Source organism: Bactrocera latifrons, unplaced genomic scaffold, assembly GCF_001853355.1.
Source record: "Bactrocera latifrons isolate USDA-ARS-PBARC rearing strain unplaced genomic scaffold, ASM185335v1 scaffold_26, whole genome shotgun sequence".
Taxonomy (NCBI): Eukaryota; Metazoa; Arthropoda; class Insecta; order Diptera; family Tephritidae; genus Bactrocera; species Bactrocera latifrons.
The window spans coordinates 1168206-1190158 of NW_017536185.1; the positions used below are offsets into that span (position 1 = coordinate 1168206).

At 35.3% G+C, this 21953-nt stretch overlaps 1 protein-coding gene across 5 annotated transcripts in view; it reads left to right on the forward strand.

The window, feature by feature from the left end:
* Nucleotides 1-21953, forward strand: part of LOC108969634 (tyrosine-protein kinase Abl) — a 66679-nt gene that overhangs the window by 28827 nt on the left and 15899 nt on the right. For 3 of the 5 annotated variants that reach the window (XM_018934477.1, XM_018934480.1, XM_018934478.1), the window contains one exon: nucleotides 19588-19650. The exons of the other annotated variants lie outside the window; for them this stretch is intronic. In XM_018934477.1, the coding sequence (XP_018790022.1) occupies nucleotides 19588-19650 (63 nt within the window). The remainder of the gene's footprint in view (nucleotides 1-19587; nucleotides 19651-21953) is intronic. 5 annotated transcript variants of the gene reach the window in all.

Genomic DNA, 21953 nt, shown 5'->3' on the forward strand with positions numbered 1-21953 from the left:
TAGCGCTCCACCCGCCTTTGGCGCTGTTCAACCGGCTTTCCGATTCCGCCATTCATCCTCAAATCGTCGCATGTAATGCATGTGCTTGTTGTTGTTTACGCTGATGCTTCCTAGTGATGGTATGCATGCATAAGCCTATGAAGTTGATTCCGAAGACACCTCCAATGAATTTGTGCGTGTTGCAACAATAACAAAGCTTTAAAAGAAGCGTGAAAACAAATATGTAACAGGGAAACATCTCACTAAAATGCCTTAGCAGTATGCGTAGAGTTGTGGGAAGAAAACCACACAACTTTTACGTTGGCATTTTAGTGCGTGCATTGAGTTCACGGCAGTTCAAGGCGTGTGTTGCATCGAATTCCGATTGAAAGACTTCGCAAAGTCAATTATGTATAAAGTTTCATGCTTGTTTGTGAAAAATTTGATTTTTTTTGTATTTGATACGGTTTTTCGTTTTTAATTCATTGTTCCATGCTGTAATATGAGTATTTATTAATTATGTATATAATTGGAAGAAACAGCATCAAAAAAATGATTGTGTGTATGTGAGGTCTAATTAAAAAGGTTAAAATTAAATAAAGCATCTAATTTTAGTTTTGTTTGATTACAAAAATACATATGTATATCTGATTTTTGTTTGTTKGTTGTTCGATTTGAAGTTCTCCATAACCAGCACTCTTGAATTGGCAATAGAAGTCAAATTTCAATTTCAATGTCAGAACGTCTATAGTAAGAGCTTGTAAGGAAAACGGTTTTATATGGCAATATTCCTTCGCGAAATTTGAAATCAAGTTTTTCTATGGAAAGCTTTTCTATTTATTAAGATATTTTCACGAAATTTCACAAACATACAGTGGTGGCCATGTCATATGCAACTAATGCATTATTTTAGAAAAATTCTATATATCTTACTAAATATTGCTGGCTGTTGATTGAACATGAAATTATTATATTTTATTATTTTTACTACTTTCTAACGTTTTTAACCAAACAAGCTTCGTTCATATAAAAAAAAAAACTTAAATTGCATTTTGATTTCAACTCTTAAATTCCGAAGACAAAAGAAATGCAACTTTTTGGAAACAATGGTAAAAATAGGTATTTCTAACATTTTGTTGCAAATCCATTGTCTTTTTTATCATTTCCGCACATAAGACATTCCATCCCTGCCTTTGACTCATCACTCTATAGAACAGTTTTCCATTTACTAATTGGCCAACTTAGATGTTCTTGAGCGAATTTCAAACGCTTGTCTTTGTTTTTGTCGAAACCATCGTTTGTATGCGATACGACAACTTCTTAGTGAAGCTTTTAAGACGCGCCTACGCCTACGCACACTGCTTGTGGATACAAATCTAAATCTTTAATTATTTGTGATGGGACAACTTCAGAATTTTTTTGCCAGTTATACTATTAAATTGTCATATTATATGTTGTAGAAATGCTTATTTGTGCCACTCCTGAAATAATTCTCTTCGGAAGTTCAATTTCAAATGTGTTTATTGTAATTTTCAGTAAAGCAAAAACCACGTTGCTTTGTCCGAATTAACACGAGAATTCATTAAAAAAACTAACGACATGGTACATTATTGTTTAATTTTGAGCTACCTCAATTTCCTTACATAAAATAACATTAGTTTCAAAAACTTAATTTCAGTTTTCAACATTAGTATAAATATGATGATGAAAACAAAATATTATTAATATTATTTTAAATAAGAATTAGTCAATTTTTTAGCTCAATTTTCCAAGTTTACCAACACATTTCTTACAACAATAATTTTCTATGAAGGCGTTATTTGATTCACTCGCACAAAGTAGCAATTAAACACTTGTTTAATATCTCATATGATGCGCCTGAACACTTAATTAACCATTCAAATTTGTTTGCACCGATGTCTCATTATCAACCGCAAACATACAAACATATGCATGAGCACTCGAAATATGAACAAAATTCACCGGCTGCACAATTGCTCGAGCAACGGCGGGACTTTATCTATAGCACACTAAATAATTTCCCTCGCAGAGCCAATGAAAACAATAATGTGTTTATGTATGTATGTACAACAGCATAAATAACAAATAACAGCCGGCAACAAGCCCCTGCTTTCGCTGTACAAGTTTGGCGTAATTTTTGGCATTTTTCCGCTTTGTTTCGCATTTCGTTTTTATGAGCGCTTACCTGTCGGATGCTTTCCGATTCCAATTCGCCATCTCGACCGTTGGCCAGTTTCATTCATACCTTCGATTCGAGTGGCAAGTTAGCCACTTTCGACAATGTTTATGCAATTTATTTATTTTTGATTGCGTGTTCGCGTGTGTGTGTGTGTGAACGTGAACCTGAAATTTATTTGATTTTCAGCGCCGTGTACGAGTACATATTGTGATCTTACTTTTCATTGGCTGTGCGTTTAATTGAGTAAGGCGAGTGAATAATTGGGCGAAAATTGTGTAAACACAATGTAATATAATGCTTTTCCGAATTCGTGCTTGTTATTTATTGTTGCCATTGCCGATTTCATTATCAATATTTGCAGAAATAATAAAGCGTTGACCTTTTGATTTTCTTTTTGCCACAAGCGCACAGAAGAAAGTTTCCATGCACGAGTTAAACGAAAACGTGAATAGATCATATGATTTGTTTTATTTTCTAATGAACGTAATTGCAATTTATAATTGAATTTTCGATTTTACTTTAATCAAACAACTAATAATATCAAGAAAATATTTTTCATCAAGCCTTTGCTGAGAGCTTGTTTATGTTAATAAATTGGAGGTAGCTGTACGCAGTGAATGAATCTCTTTTTACGCCATTTAGCTGAGTTATAAGGAACGCATAAAGTATTGAACACGGAAAAGATGAACTTAAGAAAGGAGGGAAAATACGTTGATATGTATAAGTGTAACCTGTTCCGCTGTTCATAACATCACGAACCAACTAACTCCAAAACATTTTGACTAGCGTTAGTATTTTAATTTAAATTGGCAGTCAGGTCTTGATTTCATTCTCAGGTTCTGCCGTAAGGCAGCCCTACACCATATGTGCGAAAATGATCAAATTTCACAATAGTTAGATGCAATCATTAAAATACAAAAATAATATTTAAATTTAAATTTTGTTTATTATCTGACCAAATTTGATCCGAACTAACAAAAAAGTGTTTTCATGATTTTTAATAAAAATCTGTGTTATCGCATTCAAAATAGGCTCCTGAGCCAATAGCACAGCAACGCTTAATACTTTTTCCATACACTTGTTATAAGCCTCGGCTGCATTAGCCTTCAATGCCTTCTGCGCCTTTCGCTAAATTGACTGTTTCATAAACTCTTGAGAGGTGGTTGGACGGCTCGTATGAAGCATGACTTCACGACCATCACTGTATGCTGCGTGCCTCTCAAACACTTGTGTTTGTGATAAAGTAAACTTCCCCAAACATTTTAGCAACATTTTCCTCCATTCTTAGCCTGGATTCTATAGAAGCATACAATTTGAAGCAAATTCGTTTTTCGACTTTAAAAATCGCCATACAAAGCTTGCGTGTCGTAAACAAACAGCTGCCAAACACACACTAATAGGTAGATGAATATCAAAATTTACATGAACATAAAAAACAGATGTAGCAAACAAGAAACAAAAATTGTTTATCGACTTTCGACTGGTCCGAAAGCAATTGATTGATCAGATGTTATATATTTTTAATGGAAGAGAATTCTATTTTTTGTAAGGTTTTAATAATTATTTAACCAGTACTTTTAACTAACCTTTAATTTTTATTTCCAGGTAAATATACGGCTTGTTTAACTTATTTATCCGTTACAAAACCGTAAGTATCTGACTATGTTTTAATGCCGTGAACATTTGGATCATATCACTGTACATATGTGCATATACACATATACATATGTATATAAAATTAATTATACTAGACTCATTCATAAGTGCATAACAAAATATCTGAGATCGTATTTCTAATTTCCGAAATTTATATAAAATATTGTAAATAGAATGAAAAAAGTAGTCTGAGCTCCATTAATTTGAAGCATTAGCATTAGTGTACCCACATACCCTTCTATTCCTAATTTTCCTTGATGAAATAAGAAGTATGTACATAGTCACATAATTTTCAAGACACCGGATATATTTTTTCTGACATTAGTATACCTATTTCCGACCTTCACTGCATCAACTTACAAATATTCAAAACGCAAACTATTCCACGATTTTTCACGCATTTCCCTCAAATACACTTAAATCACTTTTACATTTCATAAAATCACTTGACTTTTCTTCCGCTTCGCTTTCTTATTTATTCAATTTATGACTAATGCTTGTTTGGACAAGTAATTTCGCTTGGAAAAGAGACCTTCGTACAATGTCCTTTCGAATTGACTTCCGATGGAGCACAAAGACTGAGTAAAGAAATAAAAATATTGAGGTTTATTTATAGGTTGAGGTCGCCCACCTCTTTGACAAGTGAACCATGCAATTACTTAATCCTTCAACGAGTTTTGGTTGTATTCGGAAATAATGTAGAACATTATTTTTTTGAATCATAGTGCATTAAGTAATGTTTGAAAGATATTGAAAAAATGTAGACTTTTCTTTATAATTAAAATCCAAAAAATGCTGGAAATATTTATATTATGCTTTAATTTTCTCTTATAAGAGCGCTTTAAGCCAAAATGCTGAACATGAGTTTATTAATGCTTGTTTACCGCAAAGCACTTTCCATACAAATTGTAAAAAGTCGGCATGTATTTGCGAAGCATTGTTGCTGCCCGCTTTCTAGCATCACAAGCTGGGCCACCTCAATGCCTCAGTTGTGGAGGCCAAGGACATGCAGTCAAACGAAAGCTGCGCCATTTTTGGCTAACGAACAAACGAAAAGCCAGCAGCACAACACTATCACTTTTATTTATGTACATTGACTGCATCCGCGTATATACTATATGTACATACATATGTATATACATGTATATGTATAAGGATATATGAATGAATGGATGAGCATTTCACTTATAATATCCCCAATACTGAGTCACTTTTATTTGCAATGGATTCCAATATTCTTCCACTATTGTTAAATTTTCGCTTTTGGCAAAATGCATGAGTTCTTATTTTTATTTTTATAGAATGCACACTTGCGCCTCGCATTGTTTTTCTTTTTGTTGTCGTTATTCATATGAGCGCATTAATTCCCCAGTGTCATTGTTGATATTTGCGCAGGCATCAACGGCTCCACACGACGGCTAAAGTCTCGATTTCATGTGCGCGGCATCAGAAACGACGGCAGTAACGGAAAAGTCATCCTTTAGTCCGCACTTGCAATACACCTCACTACACACACACACACTACTACCACTACTGTCGCATTGTCTCGTCCTATTTGTGTGCGTGTATTTGTCTATTTTCGTTGCTCCGTTCTTCGGCTGCCAACTTGCATTTCATCCATTGTTACACGGTCGTAATTTTCTGCAGTTGTTCGTGTAATGGCAAAAAAATTGCAATGATTTTTCCCCCTGCAGAGCCATAAATATTAAGGTGTAGCACAATACCATTTCACTTCTACATTTCATACGAGTGCAAATCTTCTCCGGGTGCCCCGTGGAGCTCCTCTCTTTTGCCGCCGCAAGACTTACCAACTCATCCTTGTTGTGCTCACATACTTACATTCTCATATGTACATATATTTCTACTACATTTATCGATTTTTATGCTTTTACTCATTACTCATTTCCTCAGCTCTTCGTTTTGTTTTTCCGGTCACATATTTATTGAGGCATGGAGTAAAATTGTTTGAAATTTCAGCGTATGTGTATGTGTGTGTACAGCAACAGCACGCATGTGGATTAAGCTATCGTCATTTTCGTCAGCGCTCTTGCAACATATGCAACATGCATATGCTTACCGATTACCCATGCACATTAGGGTGGTCCGTTTTTTTTCTTACTTTCAATTCCCACCTGCTTCTTCTTCTTTATTGGCGTACAGAGGTATTTCAACTTGCGCCATCTTCTTAAAAATCGTAAGATACGTGTCTAAGATACTATGTTAATGAAAAAAAAAACAAAAATAAAAATCAGTCACAAATAATTAAGTTCACAAGAACTAAACTTTGATCGTGCAGTTTGTATGATAGCTATAAGATGTCGTGCTCGGATAAAATAAAATGCTTTAAGAGTTGTAGCGTTGCCTCGGACAAGGATCCTTGGCAAATCTAAAAAAAGTTTATCGTACAAGATCTTATGGCAGCTATATGTTATAGTACTCCGACAAATGAACAGCTTCTAGGGTCTCCAACGCTTTCTGAACGTTAAAAAATGCGTTGCAAACTTTATTCGCTTTTCAGGGTCATTAAGTCTGCATATTTTAGACCAACATTCTTTTATTATACAACAAACGTAGTCGATTTTTTATTTCTCGAGAGCTCAACGCTTTCTATTGAGTTATATGTATATTAGTGTTTGACTTTAATAAATTTAAATTTAATAAAAGTAATATTTTTTCTCACTAAAAATTTTGCACCCTAATGCATTTCCACCCACAAAAAGTATAAGACCCTAGTTCTTCTAGTAAATGCGTTGGTAGCGTCGAGTAATTGCACTTCACTGAAGCCTTTAACAGTGAAATTTTTACCGGTGCATAAATTGTATATAGTACCTATATGCACCACACATGAGGGTGGTTTTACACTTTATTCCACCCAGTTGGCACGACTCTGTTTGCTTTTGCTTTCTTTGATTGTACTATATATTGCTTTCTTTTCGATTTTTCTGTGCCCTTTTTCTTACCTACCGTTAATGCTCGCACTGTGAAGCATTTCTTATGTGTGGAATACAATGCTCGCGACAGACTGCAAACGACATCTGTCAAATATTACATTACACATGTTCTTACGATCGGACCTATTTTGATAGCTGCACGACTACACGACGCCAGGCCGACAGTTGTCGTTCTCGTTGACTTCAATTTTATCCTATATTTGCCAACCACAGTAGGACGACAGTAGAGTTGACAGTAGAATGGAAGACAGAGAGATGAGGTAGAGTGGTGATGTCACTAATATGTAAAATGTGAAATTACTCAGAGCTCTAACAAACCTGACGTTATTTTACAAATAAAAGCATAAAAAAGCTCTGTTATATCATTTATAATAACAAAGTATTATGCAAAATGGACAACTGCGTTGTTTTGTGTACATGCCGGCCATTGTTATGTTGCTGCYCTCTCACAAACGTTCATGTAGTAGGATTCACAACGCCATTTTCAGTTCACTGTCGTGCTGCTGCAGTCTGTCGCGAGCATTGTGTTCCTCACATTACGCTTCTACTGCACTATAACTGCCGGTAGTGTGTAGAAGATTTACTCAAGAATACCATGAAATACTTTGTATTGTTGCTTACATTGTATTCCTGAAAGACTTCTCTAGCAAAGCAGCGCCGGCGCTGACCACCAGCCAACGGCGGGTTAAAAGCAAAAACGTGTTCAATATTTACATTGCACTCTATTTGATTGAAGCATCATTCCCGGCAATACCCTATTGTCATATCTAGAATCTCATAAATTTTCGTCTTTCTTTTGTTCTTCGGTTATTGCGTTTTTATTAAATTTTATGAACTTACCTTTTTCTCCCTTTCACTTCAGTTTTTACGGTTTTTCGTCCATTCCGTCCTTGTGCAAATATTTATTTTACGGTTTTAATGAATTGGTCACACTCGTCGTGTGTGCGCTTATTTGTAAAGGATATCTCACGAAAGTCAACCTAATGTTGTTATTAAACAAATTGTTTACCGAAATTGTGCAAAAATCCCAAAAATGGTGAAAGCATCCAATTTTGACCTTGCTCTGCTTGGCTATGAATTTGAAGGGTAAAACGTCATCACACAGATACTGGGTGTGTGGGTGTGTAGATGTTTTGGAAAGTCTTAATTACTTTGTGGTAAAAACTTTTATTTTTCGAAGGCTTTGCTTGATTTTAAGATTATTTTATCAACAGGAGCTAATAATAAATTGGGGATAGTGTCAGCTATACTCCTAAATACAAGTACTTTTAACTGAACTATACAAATCGATATTGGTGCGTGAATTGGAATTAATGAGAACCTGCTGATTGTTTGAAAACGTAAATTCTATTCTGCCCGTAAAATGATCCGTATTTTATGTAATACTTTGTTATAAGTCCAAGCGGACATCTCAGTCAAGTTTTTTTTTCGCTTCGGCTAGATTGTTGGAAAATTTTGACGTGGTATTCATAAACTCAAGCCTCATCATCAGTACTAACGCGTTTGATGAACGTAAAGCCCTCAGCTACGTCGTCGTTTTCACTACTTGACGTCGTCTTTGCAAAAGAGTCAATTCTTTTGGGTTTAGTCTAGCATTAGCACATTTCATAGCCAAAACATTGACCAAAATGTGTTAAGTCGGTCCATAAAAGATGTAAAAGAGTATCATCATCAACAGAGGTGGATGGACGAGTCGCATGAGACAAGTTTTTAATGACTTCGCGATTTTCACTGAATGATTTATGACTTCCCAAAAAACGTTTGCAACATTTTTAATAGTTCCGCGGTCATAATTCAAGTACGTAAACGCTTATCTCTAGACCTTTCGCGTCGTAAACAAACACACTTATTGAATAATATAAGTTTTCTCAATGTCTGGTTAGCAGTAGTTAAGTTCTGGTTAACTTCACCAAGACTCGTTACTTCGGGAAAGAACATTTTTATAATCAGAACTTAACTGACAGGTCACTTCTATCCAGACCTTAAAAAAAGCGCCGCTAAGGGTACAAAACTTCACACCAGCAAAATTAAAATTGCGCGAGCCAGTCCGAGTCAAATTTGATCAGTGATGCACTCGGTAAAAGTATATTCTCTTCAAAGTTAGCAGTTCCTTTGATATTTCCTTTGGAATATGACCGCATTATAGTAAGTTCAGTGTACGGAGACAACTAATGGCAGTTTCTATCGAAATATTATTTAAGATAAATATTCTGAACTTTCATCTCTAAAATCATTTTACATTGCTCAAAACGTTCAAAGATTTATATCACGCCCAAAACTAAATATACTTATACATCCATACGTACATCTGTAGACATTTATCTAATTTCCCACAACGGAATACAATTAAATTTTTTCTATGCTCCATTAAGCAATACCAAAATAGTTTTTCAGAATGATAACTACTATACTTCCATGGAAATTGTTTGAGAATATTTCGAACAACACATGCGCACACATACAAGCATATACATATATGTATAAGTACAATATTAAATGAAGCAAAAAATTAAATGTGTTGCATACGACAAAAAGCATCAGCCGCAGATACTCCAAATGACGAATTGACTTGCGTCAGACAATCTTGGGTGGGATATGAGAATGAATTGCAGCGAGACAAGCGAACAGATGGAGGGCGACAACGGCGGCGCGTTGCAGGCGACGCAAATTCGCACAAAACGAATAATGCAACTGTGAAAACACAAACTGAATGAGCGGCGATAGTGTGGCATTTGACGGAGTTAAGACAGACGAACTCTGAGAAAATGAATTACGAATTGAAGCTCATTTCATATATACTTAAGTATGTATGTCTATATGCTTGTATGTGCATGACAGGCGAATGGCAGCAACAAATGTTGCCGTTTCTGCAGATGATTGCTCGCTGACATGGCGGACGATTGCTGGCGGGCAGCTCGTCAATCGGCTGGGGCGGTATAACAAAGGCGAGCAAGCACATTTGGCTCGTCGTATCTATTTGCAGTGCCGAAACTGTCGGCTGAGTGAGACATGGCGCGGACGTAAGCTTCCGCTTGACGCTGTTTCCGCTTCAATGGAGGCGCAAAGGCAGAAGACAAATTGAATTGTAGTGCCGGCAAATGGAATTGAAGTTAGTTGGCGAAGTTGAAGTTGAGCGTCTGCCTAGAAGTCCAGCAGTTGGTGTCTGCAAAACCGGCAGACGATGCCGAGAATGCGCATTTGTCACAAATGTCGCTTGATGAGTTGCCGCGGCGACTAATTAAATATTCGCAACAGCATTGCGTAATTATTTAGGGGCAAAGCGAAAACTTACGAAAATCTAATTGATGCGTCAAATGCAGCATAACTTTGTGAACTCAACATTATGTCTGTCTGTGATTGTGAAATTTAAGGTAATGATGCTTGAATTGCTTCAGCAGTTCTCTCATTATTATGTCAGCGTTGCAAAATTATCACGACACGCTCTATGCAACTACTTGGCTTTCTGCTATATACCATTACTGGATATGTGTGTGTGAGAATTATACGTGGATGTGTGCGTTTATCTGTAATTGTTGCAGCAGCTCTAAAGTGCCATCAAATGGATTTCGCCAGCAATGCGAGCATGTACAAAACTCTACACACACACTCACACATGCTCATAGCATCAGCGTAAAGAATATCTGGGGCTCATTGAAAAGTGCTGCCAAGGGCAAGACAGGCCGGGCCGCCCGAACAATGGCCGCAATGAAACTTTCGCACACAACTAACTACTGGCATGAAAGCGAAGAACATGAATGATTTGAATGGCAACGCTTGCAGCTAAATAAAAACAACAAAAACATACATACTATTGAAAAGCATAAGAACAACAAGGCGCTTATGGTGCTTTCGGTGGGATGATGCTGACTTAGTCCGTTGCGTTGGCGCCATTACTGACCCAGTTGAAAGAATTGGAAAATTGCCGACTTTTATTAGCACAACGAGATTGATGCTGGCGCAAAATTTCAAGATTTCAGATACCAAAACAAGTGTACGGCTTCATTAAGAGCTGTGTAAAATGAGAGCTTATGATATTTAAACTAGCTTGAGAGCAGAAAATCCACGAATAAACAGCTATCACTGTTGAATATGATGGGCGGAGACTAACTAAAAATGCGATTTGAACACCGCTGTCAGTGGCATTGAGTCGCTATTAGCAAGCACAAATGTTACTACATAAATGTGTGTATACTCTAATATGCTACAATTCGCATAATGTTTAACGTAACTTCTTGGTTTTTTTTCGTCTTCGCTTTACTTTCCGTTTGCTCACTGAAATGTTTCGCTTTTCCCCAGATATTATGTTACTCACTTTCAGGTTCGTGCCACAACACTATTCGAAGCCATTCAAGCGACAACCGGAACGCCTTCCTGCTCATTACTTTGTGATTTCGTTCATCAAGTATTATACTATACCCAGAATTATTTTCCAACGCGGTTGGAGCACACAATCAAATGACGGGAAAAAGTTCGTTGTAGTGAACGAAAGTTGTAGAAATGCCAGTGAAAAGAAGTAAAAGCATAGCAGTTCTTTGAACTTTTGTCGGAATTCGAGAAATAAAAATCCATAAAGGAGTGTATAACACTTGGGGCTACTGGATACTTGATATATATACATACATACGTATGAACTGCAAACCCTTTTGCGTATGGCATGCAATGAGAGAAATGTAATAAACAAACGGGAATAATTCTTTGGGGAAAATGAAAGCTTTGCATAACCGAATTAGATTAAATAAAAAACAGAAATATTAAAAGGCTCTCAAAATTAAATTCAGTGAATTTGCTTACATCTATTAACAATTGGGAAAATTCAGACTAAATGAAGAAATGTTTTAAATTATTGCGACTTCAACGTCATCTTATGGGTTTCAATCAAATTGATAACATATTGATCCGTTCGGTGTATGACAGCTCCAAACGATCAATAACAAGATAAAGAACAATAAAAGGTCTTTATTCGATTTGAAGGTTTTTTATATCGAGCAACGTTGCTCGAAGGAACCAACAAAGTTTTTAGCGTTGGATGTAAACTGTTGGCCGGTTACGTCTTCTAATTAAATACATATAATACATATGCTAAAATAATAAATAAACGCATTTTACTCACAAGTTTTTAGTGTGTCAAAAATAGCACTGAATATCAAAATGTCCTTAAATATTTCGACTATTTTGGTTTTAGTTAAATAATATTTTATTAAATTCCATTACTTTTTCCGCCTGTAAAATATTACAACAGCCTTTTAGAAAATGTATCTCATTGAAAATTTAAATAATAAACTATTCACTCACTCAATTGGGATTTGAGTAAATCCTGCAACATCATTTCAGCAGCACTTCACCAAGAAGCTATGGGGAGTATTGCAAAGAAAACACAAAACTAATCCATCTATTTTTTTAGCGATTTCTTTCGTATTTATTTAGTTCTTGAAGTGGCACTCTTTATGCTCGCACTCACAACCTGCAATGCTGATGAACAAACCCTTCAGGTTTACGCACTCCTTTAAATTCTTCATTGTGCAATTGCCCTTGTTGCTGCAACAATGTTTTTAGTTTTCTTCTTTTTTTTTTCTTAAAACCTATGTACACTTTTTGCGGCTGCACTTGTTTGCTGACTACTTATATTTTCGTGATTATTTCCCCCTCTTTCCGCCGCCCAGAAGTTGTTGTGGACTTAGTTTCACAGGATATTTCATTGTGACAGCTAGAAAATATAAAATGGCAGCAAAAAATATTGCTTCTTTCTCCAGTTTAACAACGGGGACAAATACAATACATATGTTGGTACCGTTGCAATTTGGGAGCAATGTTCGTGCAACATATGCTGTCGGAACAGCGCAACATGCAAGTTGCACGTATCTATGCGTGTTCGCAGTCTAGGTCCTGTGGCTGTTTTCCAGTTAACAAATTCCAGGGAAGTCATGTATTCGCGCCAACAAGTGCAACAACAAGAACAAAAGTTAGCTACTAAGGTTGACGCAAATATCGACAACTAGCTTTAGATTGCAAGCAAGTGCGGAGATTGTTACTTAAATATATATATATATACATACATATGCACGCACATTTTCGTCATAGACTTCAGTGTTGCAAGGGACGACAATCCTCTTTAACTTTGCTTGCACATTATTTAAATTTTTTTTTCCAACATTTGACCTGAGTTAAAGCACACAATGTGCAAGGACTAATCAGACAAGGCTCCCGACATTTTTCCAACTACCATATACATACATATAACTAGCATTCTTGACGTCTCATCGCCACTAGTATAACATATGTGTGTGTGTGCTTGACAAGCATCTGCTAGCTTATCGCATCGCACGACCATCTACTGCGTCACTACTTTGTGTAACTACTGTAAGTGTTTCACTTTGCTTTCTTTCACTAACGCATTCCATCTTTCACCCTTGAAGTATCCTTGCGCATTTTTCTTGCAGTTTTTATTCATTACTTTACGATGACACGCACAGCAGTCTATGTCCCGATTTATGTACATAAGTGACGATTCTTTTATGCTTTTCCTTTAATTTCTTTACTCACGTTTTTCACTTCTGTTCCATTTTTTACACATACCCACACTCTTGCCTTAACTTAAGCTGCGCTTTTCTACACATGTCCTTTGACATTCACCACACTTACTAAGGCATCAACGCCAGAACTGCATTTTACTAGCTGCAGGTGAGGTAAAGGACACAGGTGCCACTGACGAGTTGCGACCCGACATACACATAGATAACTTTTAAACTTTTGGACATATGGATATAGTTTTTTTGTTTTGCTTCCATGTCAAAAGTTGTAAAGGTAATTTTATTTTAGAAAGATGGCCTCAGAAAAAATCGGGCACTACTTACTTTAATTATAATGCATATGTACACTTGTATTCAAAATTAATTTTTAAAAAATTACTTTAACTCGTATGCTATGGCTGAACAATTTTTTTTTTTTTTTTGAAGAGTTTGGGGATGTCGGGGATGTCAGAATTAAAAAAAAGTCATTTTCTGAAGGTATAATATCTTAATAATATTCTCTGAAAGTTTCAAGTAATTCTCAAATACTACGTTTTTAAAAGTGGTGACCACTCGGCTGATTCTAACGAAATATATTTATTTAAATGAAATTTATACAGCTCTTTGAAAACGTGAAACTTTTAGAGTCGTAATGAACGACTTTTTTATTTCGATTTGTTATAAACAATTAACTGTTGTTCTTCCCGAAAATTTCGTCAGTCCGTAGTTTCTTTATTTTCACAAAAATAAAAAGCTTCAATCAGGCTCCCTGTCCGATTAATTGTCGAATAATCTCCAAAGTTAAGTAACGGTCCAACTTCGTTTGGAATGGGATCAACACAAACAGCCTTTATTTAAATTTTTTTTTTAATTTTTGTCTAGTCGAAACCTTATTTAATGATGCTAGGTTTTTACTTCTATATTATTAATAATAATATAATATAATATTAAATATTGTAATATTTCCATGCCGACTATACCTAACTCCTTAAGTTAACCCTTTTCACTCCCAATTCTAACAATGTCCTACGGTCTCCACACAATCCTGTTAATGATGATCGATCTTTTTACACTTCTCCCAATGAGTTAACTTTGTACTCAAAAACGATGTTATACCTAATTTTTGGTTTAAAAATATATCTATTAAAAATTCAAAATCATCGAAAGAGAACCGCGAAATAATAAGGAGTGACTAGAAATAACTTACCTCAAGTGTCATATGACTTCTACTGACTATCAATTTTAAATTCGCTTAGTGCATGCTCTCACATAGCGCCTGGGTAATTATAGCAAGCATTATTTACGATGTGTAATAAATGCAACGCTAAGTATATTCCTGGAATTATATCGACTATCCGTGGTGGCCTCATGCAACAGCTTTCCCACCTACACGCTTAGTTACATAGCGGTATATCTATTTGCTTTTACCATTAAAATGACTATTAACGGAGATAAATTCTGACTTTTATAGCCGCATAACCACAGGAACCAGCTACTATCCTGCAGCTGCTGGGTGCAGAAGGATGCTCCTTCAGTGCCATTGATTATATTGCTTACACAGGCTATAAACTTCCTCATTTTTATAGTTGCCTTTACAACGCCGCAAAATGCTTTTTTCGACCTACTAACTCTGAGCTTTTAGCATGGCTACAAAATACCGACGCTACCAGTGAATATCTGTATACGTATTCGTGTAGAACTACTTATGTATAATATAATATATGGAACTTTGGCATTGGCAGTTGTGGCGTGCGCTAAAAATTCTCCTTATTCTCATGTCATGTCAAATCGTGCTTTTCACAAATAATCTATGTAGACATGCATCCGCACACGTGTGACTTTGTGCAGGTGAACATTTATCGTCTTCCGAGCTTGTGGCACAGTGCACGTATTATCTACCTTAAGCAGAAACCTGCTGGAAAAAGGTCGAAACTTATACGAAGAAAGGCACTCTGCACAACTTGCCTTAGGCTTTCCTTCTACCATTCAGACAGACTGTTTGACCTCATTCAACGTTTGAGCTCATTCGCATCCTTTACGCTCAGCAGGAACTTTACTCTTCTAGTCGAGCGTTAAAATGTTACGAATACCAGGCAGCATTTTCCAGATTTTACACACATACATACGTATGCATAGCTCGTGCTCGAGTTTCTTCAAACGTTAGTTGCTGAATTCGCAAGTTATCCTTCAAATTTGATGAATTTGTTATTAACGAGCCCTCACTGTGCATGACATGCCGTCATTTTTTGCCTTTGATAGACATTATATGTAAACTTTTGGTTTAAAATTGTCTTTAAACTGAAAGTAAAATGTGGTTTTTGTCTAATCTACTTTCCCAATACATAGCCGAAAATATACTTGTACTATTATATAATTATTCAACTAATTGTTTGTAAAATATTAAAATACTTGCTCTATTCAAAGTGAAAGCTCATATTAAGTTACTTTTCCAATTTGAAGTGCATTAAGCAGAAAATGGGCCAAAACGCATCACTACTAATAGCCTTTTCGCACAACCAAATTAATTAGTTCGTTAAGATTATAATTGAGAAGCCAGTTTTTGCCATTCGCGCAGCCGGCTACTCGCTCAACGATGGGCTCGACTAACGAGCAGCTGTTATACTTGCTTGTGGTCTTCTTTTTGTCTTATGAAAAAATTCATCAGCTGATTGGTATTTTATCAGTGTACTAAACCGAGTTTACAGCCTGGACAACAACCGCTAGAGTTAAACACAGCCAAATCTACAATGTGGACAAAAGCCCGCGGAGTCGTATTGTAGTTTTAACTCGATTTCACTTCGATTAAGAATTAATGCGGTAAAATAAGATACATATTGTGTACGGTTTCGACGTTATTTTCATAAACCCAAGTTTCGTCATCAGCAATGGTGCCTTTGAAGAATATAGGGTCTTTTGCGACCTCTAGTCAACGTCACTTTTGCGAAATAGGTATTTTGGTATAAGTCGCGATACGTTTGCTAACACGTTTTCTACCCTAAAGATTTACCAAAATGTGTTAGTCGATCCATAAAAGTTTATTCGGTCTACTGCTTCTTTAACTTTTTCGATTTTACAGTCTTTAACATAGGTGGATGAACGACTCGGATTTCGATGACTTCACGACCTTCACTGAATGCGCTTTGTCACTCAAAAACTTGTGTCCGCGATAAAATAGACTCCCCAAAAGACTTCTGAAATATTACAACCATTACGTAGCGGTGGTTCTATTCTTCTTCTTCCTTACCGGCGTAGAGACCCGAGTGTAGAAATTCACGCAAATGAGGAAAGTTCTCTGATCGCCATTCACTTGAGAGTGGCAAGAAAATATTATTTTACTTATGGCTCAAGCAGCTCACGACTTTCGGTTCTAGACCAAGTATCCTCTGGGTAGCCTAAGAACATCCGTTTGAAGGCGAGCTAAATTGAGAAGGTGAAACATCCTCTCCACAGAGTTGTGCGCTTGATTTGGGACCCGCCACGTAAAAACGCCCCCAAGTGACATCCTTAAAAGACAAACTTTTTGCGTCGTAAACAAGGATTTGCCAAACATACACTAATTGACAAATGGAGACCAACTTCATACGATCATAAAATCAATTTAGGGGGAAAATATGTAAGTCTGGGTCCAATTTGATCTTAAGCCTAAACCATTTTAAGATTTTAGTTCCAAATTATAATGCCTAAATTTTGTGTAGTTATAGCTCTTTATTTAACTTTTGAGACAAAGTACAGCTGTATTTAATGCTGGAAATAATCGTGAATATCTATTTAATCAAATTAGGTGAATCAAGAAATTTTTTTTCGAATTAGGTATTATATTTTGGAACGACATATGTTCTATAGACAAATCACAACAAAGTTTAAAACACCCAGCTGAGAGTCAGTGGGTCAGCCTAGTCTACTCATAAATTATATAAATATACATATGTACATATGTATATACATGTGTCATATGTGGAAGCAAATGTGTATATCCGCATGAGTGTGTTTAAGAACTTCGTCACTTTCCTCTGCACTTTTCACGACGATATGTCTGTCGGCTTTTATAGCCGCGTGTGTGAATTTCAGTCCATTAGTGTGCGTTCACAACTTGGAAGAAGTTTTAAAATATATTTTGTTGTTGTACATCGGCTATTTCTATGAAGAGGCTGCCTTTGAGGTCGTTGGCCCCATTTTATTATAATAATAATGCCACTACATCGGGCAAAGGCAGAAAGTCACACCATTAGTCGTGCACATGCTTACATCCACATATCGAGTTTATACTTGCATGTCTATATGAAAGTTTGTATATTTAGAACTATATATTTTGATAAATGCACACGCTGCATATTTTTTATAGCAATATACACAAACATACTTCACCGTTAGTTTTTATTTATTTTATATTTCGCCGGCACACACTCGTTCTCTTTTACTGAGCGTATTGACTTATTTTTGCGTACGAGTAAGAGTATCTTGAAGTTTGAGAATGGATTAGGGAGACATTTATAGTGCTGCTGAGGCATGAATGGAAAAACTGCGAATTCATGTATGTTTGTATGAAATTCGGTTAGTTTATGTACTATAATATAAACCAAGTAATGGATCTTGTGTAAACCTTATACAGATGTCGATAGAAATGGTTCGAAAGTGTATATTAAAGTGCTAAAGTGTAAATTTGTTAGATATTGCGGCAGAAGACGAGGCTGTTGATCTCTCAAAATAAAATAGTGGAAGTTTAAAGAAGGTCCTCCGTTGTTGCAATGATCGCCTGGATGGGACCTAAAAAACTCTCAACTAGAATATGTTATCTGTAAAATGACTTTCTGTCGAAGAACTGTAACTCAGAAACTATTTGAGATATCGCTTTAAAATTTTAGGAAGTTATTTTTAAAGGCATGACCTTTTTAATTCAGATTTTTATTTTAGTTCCACACTAGGATTGAATCGAGGGTGGAATTACGATATGAATATGAGCATGAGATAGTTTTAAGAATTTTTAACTATACCCCTCTTGCCATGAAATTATTAAACTATTTGAGTTACAAGTATGTATGTTCTTACATTTGGGGAAACACTCGTTTACTCTAAAATTTTTGTTTTTAATAAAAACTAATTAAATATCCAAAAACCATATTTAAATTAATGAGTACCTTAATGTGTCTTACAAAAGTTATATTGGTTCAATAATTCGGCACTGATTCTGTAGCATAAATTGCCTACATGCAATAATCTCACGACTTTTCTTTCTCTTAATGTACACAATAATGTCTCTAACTTTTTGCCTTACCGTTTTGGCTATTAATGCGAAAAGTTATTCTCATGTTCTAATCACCCATTCTTGAACTCCTAATGATATGGCACTCAGCTAAAGGAAGCGCGAAGACATTAAGGCACCAGCAGATCGCCAAGCATGCAACATACGAACTTACATATGTAAGTTTACATATAAACACTTACGTAACTAACTATTAACATGAAAGAAAACGAGAAAATACAATAAAAAAACTCAATTGCGCAAATTATATGAACCACGTTGGCCGGTCATAGCGCTGCGATTAAGCTCAATTTGCGGAAATTATCAAATGGCCAGCAGAATTGCCAGAAAATTGCATAAATGACAACCACAAAGCGTAGTTCCGCCGGTGAAAGCATTGAGTTTAAAATAAATGCATTTAGTTACTCCATAGTCGGCGGTATTTCAAATTTGTATATTTGCGCTTAATTTTCCTGCATTTCATTGCGCGGCCTTATCTAACATTTAACGGTTCAGTTTTTAAATCGCTTTATAAAATGCACATATATGAATATTATATAATTTCTCACCCAAAAAGCGCTCATTTTCTAACGCCTCTTCTTCTCCTACCGTCATTCGTCAATTAACGCCACATCACACCTCGTCATTTATCAGAAATCTTTTTCATATTCTTCTTCTGGCCTCACACAAAAAGCTTTGGTTAACCTTCTTTCCTTAGCGGAATAAAATGAGAAAAAATAAACAAAATTGTTAGACTCATACATACTATCAAARAGTGTGCATAAGAATACGTATAGTATATAGTATATCATAATTTAGTGGCGCAATCCTCTCGCTACATTAGCACTGACTTTATTGTAAATAATTAAAGGCGCGTTGTCATCACCAAAATCGCTCTTTTCACCTCATCATTCCTCCGGCGGCAATGTGGTATGGTTGTACGCAATTTATTGTTGTTGTTTTAATGCAAAAAAGTACTGAAGAATTTTAACATATTAATCTGTTTTCTGCTTTAACAAAATATTCTTCTTTTATTTACTTATTCTCCCATTATAGGTCCAATGCACAGAGTCCAACAACAGCAACTCCGTGATGCGGCTAAATATCAAATACATTTAGGTAAAATTAACCAACTAACCGTTCAATCAACAGAAACTAACCATAAAGAAATATAAATCAATGAAATGTTAACAATCACTCATCAAGTATCGCTGTACACTTAGATTTGCACTTTTACTAACTTAATTGTTGAAAGGATTTGAAATGTTTGTATGTATGTCCTTGGACGTGTGCTTTTTGAAAGAGTTTGCTTTTTGTGCCTGTCGCTTATGCTAAGGCTGAAAGTGCTGGAAGTACATATGTAGTTAGAAGTAGGTATTTGGATTACTCGGTATTTAAGTATGTATTTTGTAGTGAATAATATTTTGTTAAAAAAGCTTGTTTTGTCTTTGTCCGTATTTCCATGTTTGCTTGTCAGTTTTTGTATATTTGTTTTATTATTAGTTTTGTAAAGTCTGCTTATATTGCAAATTTTATTATTAAAGTAAGTTATTCAATATTTGCAAATACCACCCACACTAAGAGAAGCGATAGATTTAAAATCAGGCCGAGATATATTTCCAATAACAGACGCTCTTTATAGACAATCTGCGAACTACAGCGTTTAATTGCGAAATCGTCTGAAGTTTACTAAATACCGATTCTGTTAAGCTAAAACGGTGTAAGAGGAAGGATTTTGTTTCAAAGGGTTACATGGGTTTTCTCGGGCCCTTCTTCAACAATTTTTTTCTCATATAAAAAGGAAATATTTTAATCGAATTTTTACTGTTAAAAGATATTTTAAACTTTTTGGAAACAAATTTTTTTTTCAGGATGAAATACGTGTTTTAGTTAGAACCTTAATTTAGAACTTGAACGAAGGAAAATAAACTGAAAATTCGATTTTTGGCAGAAATTTTTACAAAAAAATGAAAATATTAGTGAATATTTCACGAAATTTTTTTTTTTAGAACAGTTTTAATCGAAAAAAATCATTAGTTCTAGTCTTTAAGAATTGTATCTCGAAGACCTGTGCAAAATTTCACGAAGATCGGTTTAGTAGCTCCCGAGAAATCTTGCCAACCGCCTTCAAAAATACAGTTTCGAGAAAAACGCGTTTAAAGACGGCGCACTTAGCCTGGCTAGCCTCGAGACCACAAGTTCTTAAGGCTGTATCTCCAGAACTATTACCCGGATCAACTTGAAAGAATTCAATAAAAAATTCTATTTTTTTAAACCCTTAAACCAATGTAACCCTTCAAATAAATTTGTAGAATATTTTCATAGCTTAATATGTAAAAGTTTAAAAATGGAGTATTTCTGAGATCAATAAATGATAGTGAGAAAATGCCCTGACACATTTTCCGATTCTGTGAGCAAATATTGAGTTGCAAGATAGACTACCTCCGTAATGATCTGAATAAATTTTCGGATAATCTAGGATATAATAGTGGGAAAAAAGATAATCATTATCGACTGGAAAATTATAAAATAAAAGCTTATAAAAGGCGTGTTAATGAAATTTAACATATATTTTCGTCATTTGTCTTTCTGCTTACTTCGACTTATCCTTACGTAAGACTTCTTTAAACCAAAAATATTTCATTTTTCAAAATTTTAGAATGGTCTCTTAAGTTAAGAAAGGCGTATTTATGCACATGATCGTTGTCGATATACTTATTTTGAGTGTAGGATGGAGAAATTGCTATTTCTCCAAGCATTTTTGTCTGGTACCGCTATAAAATTTGCAATATTGGTTGACTCATACTCATATATGAGGTGCACAAGCCCTTATGGGTCGTTCATCAGATATGAAACCAGTTACTTAAATAATAAATTGCTTGTTTTCGAAAAGTGAATGAAATTTGTAAACTAAAACTGTTATCATACGCTTGAGCTACGTCAGTATAACAATTCGAAATTTATTCATAAAAACGCAAGTGTTCAAAATATTTTCACGTACAAAATGTAATATGCATATATTTTTCATTGAATTCTCAGCCTGCACTTGACATCGCTGCATTGAATATTTATCAAAGCAAACGTTTAAAGCCCATGTTTTACCCCTTTTTACCCTTCCTATATATTTTTTATATATATGACTATGAATATATCTATGTTAGTGGCAATTTTCCATCCATTTTAAGCAAAAATAATGGTGCAATTTAGAAATCAGCATTCCATATAATCACCGCCGCTTAACAGTTTTTCATTGAAATATGGCAGCCTTTTGTCAAGTCAAAGTCGGCAAACTGTCGACTGTCTCTATTGTGCCCAGTCTTTTTATTGTTATGCCTGAAAATATTCACGCAATTAATAGCTCGGCTTGGCGGTCATTCAATATTTGTTTCATTATTTTTATATATAATGGATATGTAAACGTG